Source organism: Amaranthus tricolor, chromosome 1 (assembly GCF_026212465.1).
Source record: "Amaranthus tricolor cultivar Red isolate AtriRed21 chromosome 1, ASM2621246v1, whole genome shotgun sequence".
NCBI lineage: Eukaryota > Viridiplantae > Streptophyta > Magnoliopsida > Caryophyllales > Amaranthaceae > Amaranthus > Amaranthus tricolor.
This window is the reverse complement of record NC_080047.1, coordinates 44843380-44866688: the sequence shown is the minus strand read 5'-3', so window position 1 is coordinate 44866688 and position 23309 is coordinate 44843380. Positions and strand designations below refer to the sequence as shown.

The following is a 23309-nucleotide window of genomic DNA, read 5'->3' as shown; positions in this document are numbered from 1 at the left end:
ATGAACATCACGTCATGTAGACATGTATAAGAGCTACATTCAACATTTTTCCTCTCAAAAATTGCCCAATATCACTAGGACCGATAATTATAAAAGAGTTTTCAGCAAAGCTGAATTGGTCCTTCTGCAGGGGTAGCATGATTGGGCGCTCCTCACACATGCGAGATGCACATGTGTGCTGCCATTTGCAATCTGAAGAGAGATCTTTTAGCTCTGCATCAGTCAAAATTGGATTGGTTGTCATCGACTTTGAACCAACGTTTGATGAGGAACTGATCTCTCTCTTAGAGCCCTTTAGACTCTTTTTCTATTTGAATTTATACAGTTTAATTAGTATAAGCATGCAATTAAAATAACAAAAACAAATAACATACAAATGATTATTACCTTAGTAGTGAATTGAACCCAAGCATATGGTCACGTGACGAAACTACCTTGGGCGTCTGATAGTTTCTCAAGGCTCCACTCTGGCATTGGAACTGGGAGTGAGAAATCTTCAAACCCCTTTACAATAGTTTCTACTGTCACACTTACCTGTAATAGGCATGGAATGCACTGTTAAGTCACCACCATTGGCTCTCTTTGGTTGGCTGTGCAACACCATATGCAACCTCAGTTAAGTCACCACCATTGGCCACACCTAACTGAGGCAACAATAGAGAACAAGGAGTCGTCTCCTGAAAATTATGTCGTTTAGAATACTTACAATATAAAAAAACACGTTGCAATTTAAATTAATAGGTGCTTATATATTAAGAAAATATGTACCTTTACCACAGGCTCGGGTGTTGGCTCAGGAATTTGAGTAGCGGAGTTCACGGTCTTCAGTGTAGGATTTTGAGCTTCAGGGGTAGTAATGGACTGGGGTGTTGGATTTTGAGCAACGGGAGTAATGGCCTCGGGTGTTCGCTCGATCGAAGCCTTAGGATCCCCATGTTGACTTTGCTGATCCTCGAAAATCATATTTGCCAAGTCTACAATGGGTGCTCCCATCTTCTGCAAAACGAATGCAACTTTGTCGAGAACGCCAATCGTAATTTCCCTTCTGAGGGTCGCTACTTCTTCAGGTAGCATTGTTCTAGATTGAGTAGCGACACACTCTTTGCCGAAGGCCTTCTTTAACACCACGCGGATACCTCCTATTCCGACTACCAGCCCTCTATGGTCTTTCCCTAAGACCATATGCAATGCATCAATATTGCCTCTAGGGGTGAACCCCCCGTTGCTTCTTTTTCCTTCTAGCCCATCTGTTCAAATAAAAAGTGACATATATAATAATTAGTTTAAGTTAATCAAAGCCAAAAAATACAAAACAAATCAAGCATATAATTAATAATTTCAAAACTCACCATAGCATCAGCAACCTTCTTCGTTCCCGAATCAGTAATGGTAAATTTACCACTTGAATCTCGGAAATGAAGTCCCTAGTTCCAATCTCGCAACCAATCTCCAGTAGAAGTATTCACGGATGCAGAGGTAGCCGTAGATGAGGTCGTCAGACTCTGATTAGGGTATAAACTCGCATCCACCCACACTTTTCGGGCCTCATCGTACGTTTTTGGGCTCAAGCGATGGTAAAACTTCATTTTGCTTGCTGATTCAGAAGCTTTGCCACCGCTTTTCCTAATTAATCAATAGAAATTAAATGTCATATATTAGTTTAATGATTGAATCAAAAGAACTAAATTAAAGTAAAAGCTATAATATAATGCAACACTAACAACTTTGATGGAAGTTGTTTTTTTTGGCAACAAACGCTTCCCATTCATTCTTCGATATATGACCCCATATTTCATAGGGCATCTTTGAAGGTGTTTGGTCTCCACGTTCATTTTCCGTTTTGACCTTCTCGGTCTTACGGGCACGTTTCTTGGTGATCCAGCTAGTTACAAGCTTGGATTTGAAATCTCTGAATCTTTCAGCAATAGCTGAAAGAAATATATTCTTCTTCTCTTCATCGTTCTCAATGTGAAAAAGATTCTACAAAAGAAAATTTGTATTTATTAGTGTCAATTAAATTAATTTTAAAATGAAACAAAATGAATAAAAATAGTAAAGTTGCTTACCACATTATCATCCCATAGAGAGTTCTTCAAACCCTTTGGAACCTCGTTCCATGCGTACAATATGGAATTCTTACGGATACATATGCCGATTTGTTTTCCATATTGCCTACGCCATTTGCCATAGGGTTGACCCAATGCATTGTATTCCAAGTGCATGGGTTCTGTGACTTTGAGGCTTTTCATAGGACCTCGTCCTTTTCTCTTCTTAGAACCAATGCTAGTAGTGGTTGTGAGAGCATCCGTTGGTACTATTTCTATCTCCGAGGGATATGGTGGGGCGTTTTAAACCATATTCTCATGTCTAACAACTGGGTCGTCATCCTCTTTGTCACCCCTCTCTTCGGAATCATGATCATCATCAATTATGTCCTTCTCCATCTCCAGATCATATTCCTTATCCAACTCACTATGATGCTCATTATCTGAAGTTTCAATCTCGGGGACAATTTTATCTTTGAAAAAGTGCATTGTTGATGAGTACCTGAATGAATATGAATAGAAATATACTAGAACAACATAGGAACATAATTTCAATTTTTACCATTTCAACACAATAATATATACTAAATAGTGTTGTGTGCTAAGTTTCGTGCCAAGCAAACCAAGTTTGAACCACTTTATGCGAGAAAGTACCAAAAACGCTTAAAAAACCTCAAAAACGCAATTTAGCATGTAATATCAAGCATATGATTATTGTTTTGGATTCTAATCATTTCAACACAAAAATATATACCAAATAGTGTTGTGTGCCAAGTTTCATACAAAACAAACCAAGTTTGAACTACTTTATGCGAGAAAGTGCCAAAAGCGCTTTAAAAACATTAAAAACGCAACTTAGCACGTAATATCAAGCATATCACTATTGTTTTTGATTCTAACCATTTCAACACAAGAATATATACCAAATAGTGTTGTGTGCCAAGTTTCATGCAAAACAAACTAAGTTTGAACTACTTTATGCGAGAAAGTGCCAAAAACGCTTTAAAAACCTTAAAAGCGCAACTTAGCACATAATATCAAGCATATGAATATTATTTTCGATTCTAACCATTTTAACACAAAAATATATACCAAAAAGTGTTGTGTGCCAAGTTTCATGCAAAACAAACCAAGTTTGAACTACTTTATGCGAGAAAGTGCCAAAAACGCTTTAAAAACCCTATTTAACCTTCATATTATTTAAATTATTCAAATTATGTATATTTTAATTAATTAACAAACTACATACATAAGTAAACTATTGTGACTATTCATACATAAGTATACTACATAATTAATTAATTAAACTACATACATACATATAAGTAAACTACATACATAATTAATTAACAAACTACATGAATAAGTAAACAAAATACACATATCAAAATAATTAACAAACTAAATATAACAACTTGAAAAGAATGTAAAACTTAAAAATTAAACAACTTAAAGAACTAAATTAAGAACTTGAAGAACTTTAAAAAATGTAAAAGAGAGTACTTGTTGCGAGCTTTATGGAACCGCAGTACATAGTCAATTTTCAATTTTTTTAAAATGCCTTATTTGCTACGGGCTTATGAAAAACTGCAGCATATGCTCTATTTTTTTTTTTTTGCCTAATTCTTTTTTGCTATTTAATGTTGCGTTTAATAAAAACCGCAGCAAATGACACGCAATAGATACGTTTTTTCCACTAGTGTAGCTTCAGTATATAAAATAAGCTTGAACGATAAATAGTACCAATAACCGTAATGTAGCAAGTATCAATTAATATCTTTTTAAGATCTACTAGTTTAATCCTGAAACTTCTGTTTTATTCGCTAAACTAAAATGTATTTAATCTAAATATACTTCAATCCTAAATCAACCCTAATCTTAAACTTTCGTTTTATTGAAAAGTTAACAAAGATGTTTAAATTAATGTTCATTAAACATAGATTAATCATGAATTCAGTTTCATACAAATAACCATGTAGCAACATTGCATTCCAAAATTGAAATTAATCCCTCAATCCTAAATAATTGAACTACTCGCTAGACATTGAAATCGACATAAAACAACATATAAAACCCTAAACATAATTCTAATTAAACATAAATTATACTAAAAGAAACATTTAAAATAAACTAGAGAATGATAAATAATAGTTTGTAATTGGTGAATAAGATACATAATAATAAATAAATAATAGTTTGGAGTTGGTGGATAAGATAAAAAATAATAAGGTAAACACATGATTGGTTAAGAATAAAACAACGAATAGATTAGCAGATGAAATAATATTAAATTATAGTAACCATTGCTAAATGAAAAAATAGTTGAAAATAATAAGATAATTCAAAATAAATTGGATACAAATTCCATAATATATTGACTCAAGTAGTAACAACAATAAAATATAGTAAATATATATATATATATATATATATATATATATATATATATATATATATATATATATATATATATATATATATATATATATTTTACATGATAAACTCATGTTGATGATTACATGTTACAACAAAGCATATTTGAAGCTAAGGGCCATTCAATATTCATTGTAGATGTGGATGGCTTATTGAAGGAAAAACATGCATCAAAGAAATAATATTACAAATGCACTCAAACTAAGGACACAAACAAACAGAAAGATCGCATATATATAAACCATTTCCCTGATGATTTTCTTAAGCTCTAATCAGCGCCTGCCTGAAAATTCAAAAAGCTAATTAAATGACGAAAATATAATATAAGAGAAAGTATTAAATAATAAACTGAGCTAAGTATTTTGTTTACGGGTGTTTTCAATAGATATATATCTTCTTCTACTCATTTAATAAATTAACAGATAAAAATTTTAACATTTTAGCAATGAGAGATTTATTTACTGCACAAATGCACACCATGAAAGCCATAAGACAACAAAATTAACACAAATTCTTGTGAGAGACGGTTTCTTATAGAGACCATTCATAATTTGATTAACCCATTATCATCTTTTTGTTGGAAATACTTCACATGTGAGACACCCACATCGATAAATAGTGGGTTGTTGACTTGCATATATATTGAGTGAGCAAATCTTCCTACTACCATATGGTTTTGGAAAACAATTAACCTCAATGAGTGTATGTGCAAGTCTACGCTCTTGACCCGTGGGTTTGTGGGCCCGAGCCCACGGGTGTCCCGTGCCCACACGAGTGGGCCACAGTAAGATTATGTGATGAATTGTCACGGCCTAATACTTTTAGTTTAATTAAGCCATAATGGGCTGAACCTGAGAGACGACTCTTACAGAAACGGTCTCTCAGGAGACCAGATGTATGTATACACCGTGATATGTGCAAGTAATTTTGTAAAATCAAACATTGATTTTAGCTATAGGTTTTCAAAACGAACCGTTTTGAAACGGTCTTACAGAAACGACTCTTACAGACGTGATATGGGCTGAACCTGAGAGACGACTCTTACAGAAACGGTCTCTCAGGAGACCAGATGTATGTATACACCGTGATATGTGCAAGTAATTTTGTAAAATCAAACATTGATTTTAGCTATAGGTTTTCAAAACGAACCGTTTTGAAACGGTCTTACAGAAACGACTCTTACAGACGTGATATGGGCTGAACCTGAGACACGACTCTTACAGAAACGGTCTCTCAGGAGACCAGATGTATGTATACACCGTGATATGTGCAAGTAATTTTGTAAAATCAAACATTGATTTTAGCTATAGGTTTTCAAAACGAACCCGACAATCTAATATTTATGTGACTTTGTAACCGAATTCGATTTTAGTCTGACTTCAAACTGAATTAAAAGTTATTACATGTAATAGTCAATGAGAGACAAAACCCAATTTTAAACAGACTCAAAACACTTAACTTAAAAATCGATTCAATGATTCGAATAAACATGGTTGTTACCTTTTCAGCATAGATTCCAAGAGAGTAAATGAAGCCAGGAGCATTTCCAAAGAATCCCACAAAGCGACCTTCTAATTCATCTGGAGATGAAAAGGCAGTGACATTTTTTGTATCCTCTCCAGTTCCAAATGGTCCATATCCTTTTGGATTAAAATTTGTATATATCTTCAATGTAGAAATCACACGATCATGACCAGCGTATGTATACTCTCCAGAAGTTCCACTTATTTTTGTTATGAATTCACCTCTTCCCAGCTTAATCTTGCATATCATAATTATAATTGGAACAAAAAATTCATATTAATATTATAATACTAAAATAGGAAATAAGGCGACGGCATATAGTCTCGTCATTTTGTCGCTAAAAAATCGAGAAAAAGGCGATGAGACGCATACTACGAGGTTGACGCTATGTAATAGGACGCTAAAATGAAAATGGACGCCAGAGCGTCGCCACATTATATGCTTAATTTGGGATCACTATCATCAAACAAAAAACATAGTTGAAATTATTTATCAATAAAGTTATAAATTCAGCTAAAAGTTTAAACTAATGGCCGGATACAATATATATCCTCTTCATACATGGTGAATTCAATATTCTTTTTAAGTTGAGGGGTGAATGAGAGTCAAACTTGTAACTTTTTTGTAACGTTGGTATCTGATAATACTATATAAAAAAATCAACTCAATTAAAAATTTAAACTAATTAATGGTTGGATGGAACATATATTCTCCTTATTCATGGTGCTAAAAGTTCCACTCAAATTGAGGGGTGAATGAGAGTCAAACTCGTCACTTTTTTGTCATGTCGGTTTTAAATACCATATCAAAGAACCAATTCTACCAAAAATTTAAGTTAATGATTAAAGTTCCATAATTAATAGCAGATTGTATATCGTAAGTTAAAGAGGGCATATGTTATTATCAACATAAAATATTAGAAGGCCAAGCAAGTTTGAATTTTTATCCTGTTGTTAACACACGTAATAACCACGTAAAGAACCAGATCTTATTATTTCCAAATATGTACAAAATTTTTAACGCATCCACAATAAAAAAAAATTATTAATATTATAATTTTGCGAAATTAAAATGATAATAATATTTAACCTTGGATTCATTATTGATTAAGGCACCACTCGTGACAGTTAAACCACCAGCGACGAACCCAATTGCATCGATGCATTTCCCATGCCTTATAATAACTTCTTTTATAAATTCATTTCCTTCAATTTTCATGGAGAAGCGTTGATTTTCCTTTTGAAATTGATTTCCATATGGTCCGTATTGTACGACAATCAATTTCTGCAAAAAAACTGTAAATTAAATTTAATGCAAAACAAATTATATCTAATTCAATGCATATATAGATTTTTGTTACATCATTACATATCATTTTTTTTATTATTGTAATCAATAGTAACTTTAAATGTATGTGAGAATTATGGGTTATATTATATTATTAGTAGAATTTTATTTCTTTCTTTCTCATGATCGAAGCTTGATTTTCACCGCATATATTATGATTAAAAAGTAATATTGCTTCTCTTTTGTCTATATTAATTTTCCTTTATCCTTAAATAAAAAATATACTCGCTCATGTGCCTACTATTTGTGTCATTTAGAATGGCACATTTATCTATACATTAATTTAATATCTAATTTTGTATAAGTAAAATTATAAAAAGTTTATTTTAGTAAAATATATATTAAAATGAATTAAATAAAATCTTATTAATAGTGTTTTTATTTATGAGATTACAAAAAATAAAATATAAAAAGAGTGATTAATATATAGTGTTAAACATAACGGAATATATAATAGGAATAAAAGATAAAAAAAATATGTATTTGAAAGTTGATTTTGTATGTTACTTTAAATTATTCATATAATTTAATTCTTTATCTAATAGATTGTAAACAGATTCAATTTGTCTAACATTAATTTGACGTGGATCCAAGCTCGATTCAATCCAAAACTAATTACGAGTTATTAGTGAATAATATTAGGAAAAATGGGACACAAAGCTGAGGTAGAGGAAGTATCTTATAGTCAAGGAACCACCTCAACCAAAAATTTAAATTAAAAATTGTAGTTCAAATATAAGTTTTACATATACTCTATTACGACCTCTCACACGAAAACCCCTTGAGCTAGAATTAAATGCAACACCAGTTTTCGTCTTACTTGGCTAATAATTCTATTTCTACTTGATAAGAGGTATGAATGAGATTTAAACTCGTGACCTAGGTTTTTGGTTCCATATGTAGGGGATATAACCATCAGCTTAAGCTTTTGGTTGACTTGGTTTCTTGTCGTGGTATCAGAGCTCGATTTGTTGTTGGGCTTTCATAACTGAGTGGGAGTTTGAAGTGCCCGTTGTTGTCTACTTGTGAGTTATCCCACATTAGAGAAAGAGAAAAAGAAAATATATATCACTTTATAAATTTGAAGAGTAAGTTCTCCTAAGACCAATTTTTTTATTAGCCAGTGAACCTCATTTGGAGGTATAAGTGTTATATCTTCTCCTCCTTATTCGAGTTGTCTAGCCTCATTCTCTTAAACTATACTATTATATATCCTATCATTATATGCTAATTAAGATATATATCCTAGGCCTAAAACAATGAGGAGTACGACAAACTTTTTTTACATCAAAAATTCAAACTAATTTAAGGAAAATACATATGAAGACTAAGAAATTCATACTCTTGACGCCATTTGGTGGGTTGGATGAAGATAGTAATACTGATTATTTATAATATTTGTGAGAAGTGCTGCGATGGAGGACGATAATACTCCTAATATATAGAAGAATGGAACTATATATAATTCACCCATATCATACAATTGCCTCATATTCTGATCATAATTTTTTGTGGACTGGATACACTAGGTACAATAACAATATGAAAACACAATAAAGATAATTTATTTGTTGATTTCTTTGAAAATAATTTGGTAGGGATTTTAATTTGTGATGCTAAAAAATTATGAATTTAAATGTCATTAAATGTGATATTTATTTATTCGAAGGAGATTTTTATTTCTTGCCCTTATTTTCAAGGTATGGTGTGAATTCTCATCACTAGTAAAATAAGACTTGACGTGATTTTGTTGAGTTGATTTTTTACAGAAATTAGATTAGCAGTACATGGATAAATAAACTTGAGTCAAGAAAAATAACTTTAACTATTAACGAAACAAGATTCAACAGATTGTCTACAAACTTGTTTGATCTCATCTTCGCTCGAAAATTAATATCTCTAACTCAATCATGTCAAATTTTGACTTAATTTGTAAGTGCTAGGTGACCGACTATACAAAGTAATCTAAACTATCCTAAATAATAGGAGTAATTTTTATTTATTTATATTTTTTTTAGTTTAATAACTTGCATTTAGACTCAAAAATAGAAAATATTTATAATATATATATATATATATATATAAGGTGTCAAACAATTTTTCATATTTTGGCTCCGTCTCTGCTTAATTCCAACACTTAATGATGTGACATTGTTGTAAAAATAAGCACTATTAGATGTGATGCTTGAATTTTGTTTTAAAATACTTTCTAAAAATTCAATGTAATAATCATGTAAAAAGTAAAAATTTAATGAAGTTCATAGAAAAAGGTACATTAAGTTTCGATGATCAAGGTGAAAATCATGGATTAGCATAGTATAGTGATTGAGACCTTTTTTTTTCACCTGTATAATATTGGGTATAATTCTCACCACCTAATATAAAGATTAATTCTATTGTCCCTTTACCTTAGTAGTTATGTAGCGTACCCTCAAATAAAAAATAAAGGAAATATTAATATTAATAATCAAATTTTTTACCCATTCGCTTTGAATAATTTTATTTTTGAATTATTTTTTAATAACTCAATATTTATTTTTAGTTTGCTATCAGCATAAGCTTTTATTTTATTATAATTCAATTTTTGTCTTAGTTTGCTATCAACATGTCTTATAAATATGCTGACAGCAAACTAAAGACAAAGGTTAATCTATTAAAAAATAATTTAAAATTAAAATTATTCATAATAAATAAATGAAAGATTGAATTATTAATATTAATGTTTCAAAATATAAGTTTTGTTGAAAAAGAAGTTAAAATGTAATAAACATTTCTAAAATCTAGATCCAACGAGTTTTCATACTCAACTAACAATTCCATGTCTTCTTCTCATATTTATTATACATTGAATTGATGTGATTAATGTATGCTTTGGAGAAATTCCTGATTGTTGATATTCTAAACTTTTCCGAATTCGTGATACACACAATGAATGGTGACAAAATAATTTTAATACAAAGGACAAAGACTAATAATCAATTAAAAGTAAATGTAAACCATTCGTGACACACGTTTTGGATGGTACCAAAACTTAAATTACGACTTGAAAAATTGTATTCTAGATTTTCAATACAGTCTTAGGTAGGACAATTGTTTAATTATTGCACTTAATTTTTAAATTATAGTACAAAAACTACTGCAAATTACAAAAAAATATGGTTTGTATCTATTGAAGCATTATCACTTATTTTAGAGTTAATTTATTTGGGTTCGAGTCTTGTTGTGGTGTCGTCACTTTAATACTCTCTTTTCCTCACTATATTATTTATGTACGAAACAAAATTAATAAAATAAAATTTATACTAATTACGAATAAATATAGGCATGGAAAACGTACATTATTAAAAGTTTACGATATTTGTCAAAGTTATATAAGATAAAATATATTGTCAAAAACTACCTACAGAAATAATTTAATTTCATATGAAGGTGAAGATGAAGGTGGAGGAGATTGAAAATAAAAATGAAAATGAAGAGATTGAAGATGAAAATCAAGATGAAGGTTAGATGGAGATTAAAATTATACTCCCTCCGAATCAATTTAGATATTCCATTTGCTTGGACACGGTTATTAAGGATGGTGTGGGGTCCATTAAAAAGGGTAAGTAGTGAAGGGTAGTTGGGTAAGCAAGGTATATGAGGGTATATTCGTAATTACTTGTATGAACTAATGATATTTAGGTAAAAAAAAATTGACAAAAATACAAATAGGACAACTAAAAAGACTTTGCCAAATAAAAAAATGGGACAACTAAATTGGTTCGGAGGGATTACATTTTACCATTTAACATTCACGTATTGTAGTCGTAGACTGCATGTGGGTCAACAAAATACTTAACGGTCAAATGGATAATTTACGTTAGTGGGTAAGTTTGTCTTAGAATCATTATGGATATTATCTTATCTCTATATTAAAATAAAGGCAAATGTTATAACCATTAATGCTAATAAGATTCTTTTATATTCCCCATATAACCATTAAGGCAAATGGTATTGATTTTTTTTTTCAATATAAGAGCAATTTATTACTTTAATTTTGTGGTGAACAACTCATCCGAATTATTAATAAACTTGTCAAAGATTCCATTGAAATTAGTCTATGTACATTTATTATAAGAATTTGCTAATTTTTATACATAGCCCTTAGGGCTATGTATAACAAAGTCCTTTTTTTTATTACGAGGTATACTATATAAAGATCCCATGTAATTAGAATTAGGGCATGCGATACAAAGTGAGGAAAACTAAGAGAGAAAAAGCTTGGAGAGCCATTGTTGTGGTTTCTCGTTCATCTTGTAATCTCTCAGTTTATAGTGAAAAGTTTATTCTCGGTGCCGGTGGATGTAGCTATTACATTGATAGTAAACCACGTTAATTTCTCTGTGTGATAGTAAACCACGTTAGCTACAACACTTTGCATAATCAGTTTCAATCTTTTTCCGCTTATATCTTGCATTTTTATAACTTCACTTTCCATTTTTTTTAAATACTCGATCACAGTGGCTCTGATCAATTCTATAATTTTTCTAGGAACTACAGACAAATATACGATGCATGTATCACTAATTTCCTACAATACATATTATATATATATATATATATATATATATATATATATATATATATATATATATATATATATATATATATATATATATATATATATATATATATATTTATATATATATATATATATATATATACACACACACACACACACACACACACACACACACACACATATATATATATATATATATATATATATATATATATATATATATATATATATATACATATATATACATATATATACATATATATACATATATATATATATATATATATATATATATATATATATATATATATATATATATATATATATACATATATATACATATATATATATATATATATATATATATATATATATATATATATATATATATATATACATATATATATATATATATGTATATATACATATATATATATATATATATATATATATATATGTATATATACATATATATATATATATATATATATATACATATATATATATATATATATATATATATATATATATATATATATATATATATATATATATATATATATACATATACATATATATATATATATACATATATATATATATATATATATATATATATATATATACATATATATATATATATATATATATATATATATATATATACATATATATATATACATATATATATATATATATATATATATATATATATATATATATATACATATATATATATATATATATATTAGGGCTATGTATAAAAATTAGCAAATTCCTATAATAAATGTACATGGACTAATTTCAATGGAATCTTTGACAAGTTTATTAATAATTCGGATGAGTTGTTCACCACAAAATTAAAGTAATAAATTGCTCTTATATTGAAAAAAAAAATCAATACCATTTGCCTTAATGGTTATATGGGGAATATAAAAGAATCTTATTAGCATTAATGGTTATGTGTAGCCCTTAGGGCTACATATAACATTTGCCTAAAAAAATTAGCTTAAGAATACAAAAAGAAACCGTCAAAAACCAAGAATAACCGGCAAAAACGTGAAAAAACCGCTTCACGCATTACCCGCATGAAGTCCGCGCCCTCCGCACGTGCGATCCGCGTAGATCTCCGCGGCACGCGTCCAACAATTTGCCCAAGACAAAACCTTCTCCTCGCCCCGCGTAAAACTCCGCACCCCGCACATTAATGCCCCGCGTATTTCTCCGCACCCCGCGTATCCGCGCTCCATGTAGATCTCCGCACCCCACGCATTTAGCCTTTTTTAACCCACAATTAATTCATCTTAGACTGATCTTAGACTCGATTTGAGCCACAAAATCCCAGCACAAAGAAAAAGCTTGAGCTAAAAAAAAATGCGTACACATGTTGAAAATCAAAGGAGTGACATATTCGAATTCATGACGGCAAACAATTTTGGAAAACTGTCTAATGAGATTTGCTAGAAAAATAGTTCTAGTATGATATCAACGCATTTAATTTTTTTCTTATTTAATAATATATTAAATCAATGCTTCCATTAAGTGTTTAATTTAATCTTGTTTTGGTAGTATGAGGCATATTTTATGTTCTTAAGTCAGCTTTATGAAATTTCCTATTTTGAGAAGTATTCATTTAGACTTTGATTATCAACTTGTAGTGATATAAATACAGTGGATACCATAAATAATATACAAATATTAAAATAAAGTTAGTGGAAAAAATATAAAGACTATAACTATTATAAATATAGTATTTAAATAAATTTGTTAAGAAATATATGGAGACCATAAGTAATATAAAAATATTAAAATAAAATTAGTGAAAATAAATGAGTACCATAAGCATTATTAAAATAAGGATACACAAGGTTAATTATGTCTAAAATTTATGATATAAACAGAAAAATTTATACGAGAATAATAAATAAAACAATTCAAAATGACTAAAAGCGCAAGCCTCAAAGAGGTTTAACAAAGAAAAACAAATGAAAAATATAATGCAAAATGAACACAAGTGTTTATGAGGTATCTTAAATACCTCCCCCTCAAATATAGTTTATTATAATGAATTCAACAATTACAAGTATAATAAATTACCACCCTTATTTTGAGAACAATCTCTCAAGATCACAAATACTAAAGCAAAGTAAGAACACTCTCAAGTTTCTAACAATACAATAGCCCTCTCAACAATATGTGTGTTTGTGGTGAATGTTACTATGAGTGATGAATCCTATTTATAGCCAAGATATTCATCACTCTTAGTATTCCCTCATAAATCACCATAAACATACATGTAACATCTCAATTAACATCCTAATTAACTATGACAATAAACATTACAATAAACAATAGAGTAATGCACCACATAATTGCATAGTCACTTCATATTCTGACCAAAAACAGGATCCAATGTGGTCTGCTGAACTTCCGCTCGACCCGAGCCACTACCTCGCTCGGTCGAGCGAGCTTCCAGAGAAGCTACTGACTTGTTCTGCACACCTTGCTCGACCGAGCCAACACCGCTCAACCGGTCGAGCAATACTTCACTCGATCGAGCGATTGGTCGAGCCACTCACTGTTCTACTTCTTTATTTGTTGCTTTGATCAAGCAACTCTCATCAACCGTTCCAAACCTTAAACCACCCATATTCGACACATCTTTATCGACACATCTTTATCGATCCTCTCTAAAGTACAAGACAAAGCATGTTCGATTATATGTTTAAAGTTAACTTCATCATTAAGATTATTGGTCAGGGGCGGACCTAGCTAGGGGCAAGGGGGGCAGTGGACCCCCCAATCTGAAAAAATAAAATGCGGTTTTAAAAATAAAAAAAATAAAAAAAAAAAAAAAGAAAAGAAGCGTGCTGGAGTCCTTTGATTTTATTTTTATGGCTCATTTCATGTTGACTATTTTTTTTGCTACACTAATGATTTATGTGTTGCTTTACAAAGAAAGGAACAAGATATTGTGAATGCCATTAGCCTTGTTAAAAGTACAACGAATGTGTTGCAAAAGATGAGGGATTAAGGATGGGATAGTCTCTTATACAAAGTCATTTTATTTTGTACTAAACACGAGATTGATGTTCCATCTATGGATGCTCAATATGTACCTCAAGGAAGATCAAGACGTTTTGCTAAACAAGCAACAAATCTACATCATTTTCGGGTTGCAATCTTTTTGGAAGTAATTGATTTGCATCTTCAAGAGATTGATAACCGTTTTAATGAGAAGAACATGGAGTTACTTACATGCATGGCTTCCCTGAGTCCTAGAAGTAACTTTTCATCTTGTGATAAAGAGAGGATACTTAAACTTGCTTCTTTATATCCCGAAGAGTTTTCATGCTATGATTTAACGGCTCTTGATCTTCAACTTGATGTCTTCTTGGATTCTATGCAAAATGATGAAAGATTTCATGATTTGCAAGATATCAATTCTCTTTCCATGATGCTTGTTAAAACAAGGAGACATGAGACTTTTCCTCTTATACATTTGCTAATCAAGTTGATGTTGATTCTTCCTGTTGCTACGGCAAGTGTAGAAAGAGTGTCTTCCGCAATGACGTTTGTCAAAAATAAGTTGAGAAATAGCATGGGTGATCAACTAGTGAATGATTGTTTGGTTACTTACATTGAGAAGGAAGTGTTTCTACAAGTTTCTGATGAAAAGATTATTGATCGCTTTAAAATTATGAAAACTCGAAGGATGAATTTGTAATTTTCATTTGAACGCTTGTATTTTTTTTTTTTATATTTTGGATTGTAAAACTTTTAGCATCGGATTTGATATTGTAAATTGTAAATATTGTTTCTATTATGTTTTCTATTTTTCTTTAAAAAAAAATTATTCGGACGACGATCAGATTATCCGAACGACGTGACGTTCGGATTTTGACCCCCCAATTTGAAATTCCTGGGTCCGCCACTGTTATTGGTACTTGCTTTAACAATGACAAATGGGAAAAACTTGAAGAAACCAGTACTTTTAAACGGTAGATGCAACAACAAATCATAATCGAAGGAAAGGGCTTAGGGCCATTCAATATTTATAGTACATCTCGAATGGCTTATTGAATGAAAAACAAGCATGAAAGGAAATTACAAATGCATTGAAACAAAGGGCACAGCACAACATAACCGTCTTCTTAATTAGATTTGCCTTCAAATCACTCAGTGAGTGATGCCTGCAAATAAAAATAAGTTTTAGATTAGCTTCTTTAATAACAAATCGGCCAATAACCTTACTTTAATTAGAAAAATATGTTGAAAATCGGGTATCACTTAGAGATCCTAAATATCACTTTTTAAGAAAAGTCTTAGATTTGATTTTTACTTTATCTATTATTTTTTCTTGGCCTACTTTATAATCAAATAAAATAACTAAAATATATTTTAATAAAATAAATTTTAATTTTGGCTAAGTAATTAGGTGACGATAATATAAAGGTAAAGGACGCTTCCAGTATTCAGCACAAGGCAGGGTACGGGTAGGGGTTTTTTTTTTTCCTGAAAGATGCGGACAAATCAGACCCGTTCTCCTAAAGAGGGAGTAAGGAGCGATGTGCGCAGTCAAGAACCCCCCAACTGATACCTACACCCAGTAGGGTTCGAACCCCAAACCTTCTACTCCATATACAGATACTCTATTTATTGAGCCACAAGCGCTTTTGATTAGGTGACGATAATATGGCTTAACTAATAAGACATGATTTAAAATAAATGATTGTAAAAATTCAATTGGGTTTTGCAATTAGACCGTCTTACCATAAGACAAGTTCATATAATAATCAATTTTCTCTATTTGATTATATATTAAGACAATAAGTGAATATTGGGTTCTACTTTTATTTTTATAGGCCTTTAAGCTATCTTTCACGTGTAATCACGTCTCTTTATCTTCCTCGAGCCGAGGGACTCCTTTGGCCGCGCTCTCCTTTATGGGTATGAGTTGCCGCCGTCTTTTCCTCCCAGACCCTGGCCTTAGTTTTTGCTATGAGCGGGATATATTGGGTATGATCAGTCCAATAATAATGATCTCATCGTGAAATCGTTTCATTTAAAAATGTGTGATTAAAAATTCAGTTTATTTTGGTGCTTATTGTAACTTTAACCGTCGACTTCAACTTTTAGTTTGAATTGATTGTTTGATATGGTATCAAACGTCAACGTGACAAAATATTCCTTATTTTAAATGAAATACTTAGCATCGTAAATAATAGGAAATTTATCTAGTTCAAATGTCTGTTGCGCACGTGTTACCTTTTCAACATAGATGCCAAGAGAAAAGACGTAGCCAGGGGCACTTCCAAAGAAACCAGCAAAACGACCCTCCAAATTGTCTGGAGATGAAAAAACATTTAAATTTTTGCTGTTTAGTTTAGATCCAAAAGGTCCATATCCAGCCGGACAAAAATTTGTATGTATCATCAAAGAGGAGATCAAACGATTGTTATTAGCATTCAAATATTCTCCAGAAGTTCCACTTATTTTTGTTATGTATTCTCCATCATTCAGCACTATCTGAAATATAATATATTACATTAAAATTGGAAAAAAAAAAAAAAAAAAAAAAACAAACAAAGTGTTAATTAGGGAAGCGAAATTAGCTAATTAATTACACACTTAGAAAAGAAATGTACTCATTATTATATTATGTTTTACTCCCTCGGTTCCATAAATTTTACTTTATTTTTTTTAGTCTGTAATATTAAATTTTTCTTATTCTTATTTTTTTAATAACTTTTTAAATTCAATTTTCTATTTTCTTCTCCTTCTTCATTGATTTTCCACCAAATGTTTAATAGGCCATGTTTCTTTTGTTGAAAAATATATTTTTTGAAATTACCATGATATTAGAAGTATTCAGAAATTACCAGTTTGAAAAATAAGTTGATAAGATAAAGTTGTCATAATCAACTTTGTAATATAAATCATCATTTACGTGTGAAGCTAAAAACAAAAAATGCATGATATCCTAATATATATATAGCATATTCTATTCTATAATAACAGAAAATGTAGAATATTGTTTATACAACAATAACAATAATGATAAATAGCGATACGTACAAAATCAAATAACTAAAAAATTTAAGAAGGTTAGAGATTAAAGAATTGTAAATATTAAAATACTGAATTAAGTGAGTACAGGCCAGACGAACATTCGTAAAATATCAAAACCTTAATTTCAAAAAATTAAAATCGATTATATCAATTATTATACTCCCTTCAATTCAGCACTAACGTCTTCTTTACTTTATACACTTTATCCAATGCACTTATTCAATCTTTAGTATCTCTAATTGTACATTATTAAAAATTATGAAAAGTTGATATGAATAATCCTTGCATTGAGACGAATCAAACAAGATCCAAATGACTATGTTTTAACTTATAGATTAATAATAAAATATATAAATTAAGAGTAAGAGATGAATAGTGTCCAAAAAGCAAATCGTACGTTAGTACTGAATTGGAGGGAGTAGTAATTTCAATGGTTGTTTACCTAAATTTTCATCCTGAGTGTCATTAAATTAAATTAAATTCAATGATCAATTTTAGATTTATTTATTTTTTAAAGGTGTGACTATAAGTCCATAATGGTCAATGAACAATATTAAAAAAAAAAAAATGGAATAATATATTCAACCTTAGATTCCGTTCCTCGTAAGCCGCCACTTAAGACAGTCTTACCACCTACAAGAAAACCAATTGCATCAACGCAATATCCATGCCTTATTATCACTTCTTTTATAACTTCATCTCCATCAATTTTCATCGAGAATAGTGATGCTTGGAGTTGATTTCCATAGGGTCCATATTGCACTATATTCTCTTCTTTCTGCAAATATGCAATTTACCAAATTAATATTATTATTATCAAATTAATTATCCCTTGTTGTATGTCTTCAATTCTCCTTAACCACAAATTAAAATCACACCATATTTATTTAATTTAATGTGATTGAATCAACTCGAACCAAACTAAATGATTGACCTATGGAATTTAATTAAGTAAAATTGTAATTAGTTATGGGTTTGTTTGGTAAATAATTGTTAGTTGATGAAGGCTTCAAGCTATTGGTCGCAACTTTTGACTGATTTGACCAGCTTGAAATATTGGTTATAAACCAGTTGTTTAATTAGTTAATTATTTAAGATAAATATTTTAAGTTAGTTCGTAGAAAGAGAAGATTTATATGTTTTCTCTAAAAATCTTTCCTATGTTAGAAGGTTTATTTGATAATATTGCGAAAGAATTTTTGGGTTATCTTTTCAATTATTTTCCATCTATTTTCTTCATCCTCCTCCTATTACTATTAGTATCAAAATAAGAAATGTACAATCCCTCTTTTTTCTTCTCCTATCGTAAAAAAAATAAATAAAAACAAGTACTTATAAAAGGTAATATTCCACATTTACACCTTTAATCATTAATCAATACATGCTAATATCTTAACTTAAAACAAATTGAGAGAAAAAAAAAAAAAGAAGTATTAACTTAATTTTGGAAAAAAAAGTTAAAGATAAAGAAATTCATACTGTTGATGCCATTTGGTGGGTTGGATGATAGTTTATTGAAAAATAAAAATGTTGTGAATTGTAGATGTTAAGGGCTATGATACTCTTACTATATAGTAGAAGATTCGAATTATAATTTTCACACCTACCAATGTGAACCCTTAACTAGTAGAGGTGTTTGCCAAGATTAATACGACTTTTTCATAATATTAATTTTTATTATAATTTCACTTATTAAATAATTCAAATTTTAGCGGATATTTATCTAGAATAAACTTCGGTAACCGAATGACCTGCTATAGTAGGTAATTTGTCAAAAAGTAAACTGAAAATTAATGTAAAATTAGAGAAAAATTTTGAAAATTTACTTAAAAAATTCTAAATAATAAAAAAATATATAAAAATTTAACATATTTTTCAACATTTTAAGAAAATATAAAAAATTACCATGTTATTCTAGAAAAATGCCCCCCTAAAATTTGGATCACCAATGAATAATCAATACGTAGAATTATTTTATAAAAAATCATAAAAATGTTGAACTATTTTAGATAATTTTTCAAAAAAAATATAGGAGTAATTACCAAAACTCAATCTAATTCATAAAATTCTCAATTAATGCTTTAAACATTATTCCCACTAAGCTTTTACCCAACTTTGTCCTCCTATACATTTAAAAAAAATACAAGAAAAAAAAAACTTTGTCCTGCTATTATTAATTAATTATTAGGGTTTTCGTTGTTATATATGTAATCTTAGTCCTTAGACACTGGATTTAAACATTTTTATTATATTACTAAAAATAAAATGGATAAAGATATTTATAGCCCTAAGGGTTGTAATAAAAACTAATAATAAATTTTCTTTATTATTAATAATTTTAACTTTTTAAGAAAATTTAATCTTAAAATTGAAAAATAATTAATACTTGATATAACTATAACTTTTCAAGAAAAAATAATTGCTAAACTAATAAAATACAATTAAATTTTTATATTTTTAAAACAAAAATAATTTTAAATGACGTAAATAAAATATAATATTCTATTTTATAAAAGTTTTATATATCATTTTCCAAATAAAATTTAGTTGAAATTTTATCTTCAAATCATAAATTTTCATCGATCAATGTACTTAAGTACTCCTATTTCATATTTCCATTTTTAATGCTAGTTTCAAACTGTTACTAAGTCGTTGATTAGTTTATTTATGATAGGTCTTTAATAATCAATTACTAATGATAGACTAATATTCAAGCAAATGAGAAAGCAATTCATTCGTGAATCGTGATACACGCCAAGGATAGAGCCAAAACTCAATTACTCCCCTCCTTTCTTTATTTGTGCACTTTACTTTTTCATATATTTCAACATAAATTTTAAGTCTCGATATTTCATAGTATGCATAATAAAAAATTATAAAAATTATATATTAAAATTCTTTGCATCAAAACGAATCTAACAAGATCCCATATTAATATATTTTGTCTTGAATATATATTTTAAAAATCAAACTTAAACTTTTTTCTCATAAAGTGAAAAAACTTAAAGCAGACAAATAAAAAGAAACGGAGAGAGTAATTGGAAACATGAGGATATTGATCAAGATATTTTAATTTCTATTTATCTGGCCTTTTTAAAAAAATTATCTTTTTTACACAGAAATATATAAACTCATTTCGCTTTCTTTATTAATCTAATTTATTATTTAAAGTTTTAAAAAATCATTTTAATTTAGAATATGTATTTCAAATCCTTTTTACTTCCTTCATTTTATATATTAATTATCACATTTAATTTTTACACTATAATATTCAATGTATTATTTTAATTCTAATATCTTTTATAGTCGCATAATAAAAAATTATAAAAATCCATATTAATAAATTTGATATTGAGGCGACTCAAATAGGATCTATTTGACTATACTTTGACAACTAGATTAAAATAAAATACAAATTAAAAGTAATTAATAAATTACGCCAAAAAATTAAATGGGACAATTACTCTGAGTTGAAGGTGTATAAAACATCATTCAACTCATTTGTTCAATAAAATCATACATTCTACTATATGTCTTTGTTTCTCTATATATAATAGCACCATTTAACTACAAAGTATGAGAATTTTTAAGTTGAATAATACTCCCTCTGTTTTCATATGTTCTTCTCAAATATAATTTACGAATTTTAGTGTCAAACTTTGACTATGATTTCTCATCGATCTATATGAAAAAACATATTCATATGGAATTTTGATAGATTCATCTCAATATATATTTTGCAAATATCAACTTTTTAGAATTTTTAAAAAACTCACAATTAAAATTATTTAAATTTTAAGTTTGTATTGAAATCTACACAAAAAATAAATAAGAAGAACAAATGAAAACAGAGGGAATATTATTATAGAGAGATAGTAAAAATAATAATCTTTGACTATGTTTACAAGCATTGAATTTCCTTGAATTCCTTCTATCTATCACATAACGAAACAGCTCGAAGAAGTCAAGAACCCCATGAATTGATCTCCAAAATAAATCTTGATAGAGACTAATATTCAAACAAATGCGAAAGCAATTCATTCGTGATACACGCCAAGGATAGAGCCAAAACTCAATTAATTAGTGGGAAACAAATTATAAGAGTATTGATCAAAATCTTTAAAATTTCTATAATAGTTTTGCCTTTTTTAAAAAATTATGCTTTTTTACACAAAAATATTTAGGCTCACATTGTTTTGTTTTTTCAATCAAACTATTTTTAAAATTAAGTTTGAAAAATGTCTTTTTCGGAATATGGTTAGATTTTGATTAAGAATCTAATTTAATTAACAATAGATTGGTTATGCAACTTAATTGCAGTTAAGAATTGTAAATAATAGGATATATTCAACCAGCTAAACAATTTTTTTTAAAAAAAATAGTTTATATACATATAATAAAAATTTAGAAAATCGAATATCCAATTTTGTAAACATTCCGCTCCATATTCAAATCTGGTATCTGGTTCATAAATCGGAGATCCAATCCAAAATTATGCGTTTTTCAAAAAAATAGAAAATTATCCAATTTTTAAAACCAAATTTCATATTTTTATCACCCTTAATTTAAATAATAGATTTAATCATCTTAGATATACTTACATAGGGTGAAAAGTATAAATCAACTCTTAGATTTGAGAGAACTCATTAGGAGAATTCATTATTTGATAGTAAAATGCGCATAATATAACGTGCATGAATTAACCCCATCGGGCATTAAGTGTCCAAGCCTACAAAAAGGAAAAATACAGCCAAAAGAGTGTCGCAGTAGGTCGCTCCTTGCGCAGTATTAATTTTAAATCCTTTTTACTCCCTTGATTCACAATAATTATTACATTTGATTTTACCCTCTATATTATATATTATTTTAATCTCAAATATTTTAATATATTATACATAATTAGAAAATATCAAAATTGATACTAATAAAATTTATTTTAATAAAATTCATAATATTTTAACATCTAAATTAAAAATAAATTACAAATTAAAAATAATTGATAAATAGTGCTAAAAATCAAATAGGACAATTGCTCTGAATTTAATGGGTATTAAATATCATTCAAGTCTTTTACTCAATAAAATCCTATATTTTAATATCTTTGTTTTTCTATAATAGCATTATTAAACTAAAAGAATATGAGAGTTTAAAGTCAAATGATCCAATTTAAGAGTAACAAAGGAAATATTAATCTATTACTTTGATTAATTACAACTATTGACAGATCTAATGTGTAGTCATTAAGATCAGCTAACTATCACTTAAGTCCAAGTTAAAATCAAACAGTATATATAAAATATGCCTTAATTGAGTTGATTAGGGTATTG

At 28.8% G+C, this 23309-nt stretch overlaps 4 protein-coding genes across 4 annotated transcripts in view; 1 reads left to right on the top strand and 3 right to left on the bottom strand.

Annotated features, from left to right (window-relative positions):
- LOC130813794 (uncharacterized) overlaps positions 1–2915 on the bottom strand; it is a 3045-nt gene extending 130 nt beyond the window's left edge. The window contains exons 1-6 of the mRNA XM_057679680.1: positions 2067–2915; positions 1722–1980; positions 1350–1623; positions 769–1247; positions 388–677; positions 1–307 (exon numbers count right to left, since the gene is read on the bottom strand). The exon at positions 1–307 is cut by the window's left edge and continues 130 nt beyond it. Of these exons, the coding sequence (XP_057535663.1) occupies positions 564–677; positions 769–1182 (528 nt within the window). The 5' untranslated portion in view covers positions 1183–1247; positions 1350–1623; positions 1722–1980; positions 2067–2915 and the 3' untranslated portion in view covers positions 1–307; positions 388–563. The remainder of the gene's footprint in view (positions 308–387; positions 678–768; positions 1248–1349; positions 1624–1721; positions 1981–2066) is intronic.
- Positions 2916–4541: 1626 nt separating this feature from the next.
- LOC130813801 (uncharacterized) lies at positions 4542–8897 on the bottom strand. Its single transcript, XM_057679691.1, has 4 exons — positions 8692–8897; positions 7092–7286; positions 5979–6239; positions 4542–4761 (listed from the first exon to the last, which is right to left on the bottom strand). Exons 1-4 carry the CDS (start codon positions 8839–8841, stop codon positions 4747–4749), a joined length of 621 nt encoding a protein of 206 aa, XP_057535674.1. The 5' UTR covers positions 8842–8897; the 3' UTR covers positions 4542–4746.
- A 6113-nt stretch (positions 8898–15010) lies between these two features.
- On the top strand, positions 15011–15706 carry LOC130811347 (uncharacterized). The gene is made up of 2 exons (XM_057677622.1): positions 15011–15574; positions 15695–15706. Exons 1-2 carry the CDS (start codon positions 15011–15013, stop codon positions 15704–15706), a joined length of 576 nt encoding a protein of 191 aa, XP_057533605.1.
- A 204-nt stretch (positions 15707–15910) lies between these two features.
- LOC130813810 (protein GOS9-like) lies at positions 15911–19590 on the bottom strand. Its single transcript, XM_057679702.1, has 4 exons — positions 19462–19590; positions 18569–18760; positions 17179–17439; positions 15911–16103 (listed from the first exon to the last, which is right to left on the bottom strand). Exons 1-4 carry the CDS (start codon positions 19471–19473, stop codon positions 16086–16088), a joined length of 483 nt encoding a protein of 160 aa, XP_057535685.1. The 5' UTR covers positions 19474–19590; the 3' UTR covers positions 15911–16085.
- Between the last annotated feature and the right edge of the window lie 3719 nt (positions 19591–23309).

What these genes read in the sequence shown, in the direction of transcription:
- LOC130813801 (XM_057679691.1), bottom strand. Translation starts at nt 8,841, where the DNA reads ATGAGGCAATTGTATGATATGGGTGAATTATATATAGTTCCATTCTTC. An exon ending in CCCACCAAATGGCGTCAAGA is followed by an intron (nt 7,287 to 8,691) that starts GTATGAATTTCT and finishes GTTTTTTTGCAG; the next exon opens with AAATTGATTGTCGTACAATA. An exon ending in TAATCAATAATGAATCCAAG is followed by an intron (nt 6,240 to 7,091) that starts GTTAAATATTAT and finishes ATGATATGCAAG; the next exon opens with ATTAAGCTGGGAAGAGGTGA.
- LOC130811347 (XM_057677622.1), top strand. Translation starts at nt 15,011, where the DNA reads ATGGATGCTCAATATGTACCTCAAGGAAGATCAAGACGTTTTGCTAAA.
- LOC130813810 (XM_057679702.1), bottom strand. An exon ending in TACGAGGAACGGAATCTAAG is followed by an intron (nt 17,440 to 18,568) that starts GTTGAATATATT and finishes ATTATATTTCAG; the next exon opens with ATAGTGCTGAATGATGGAGA.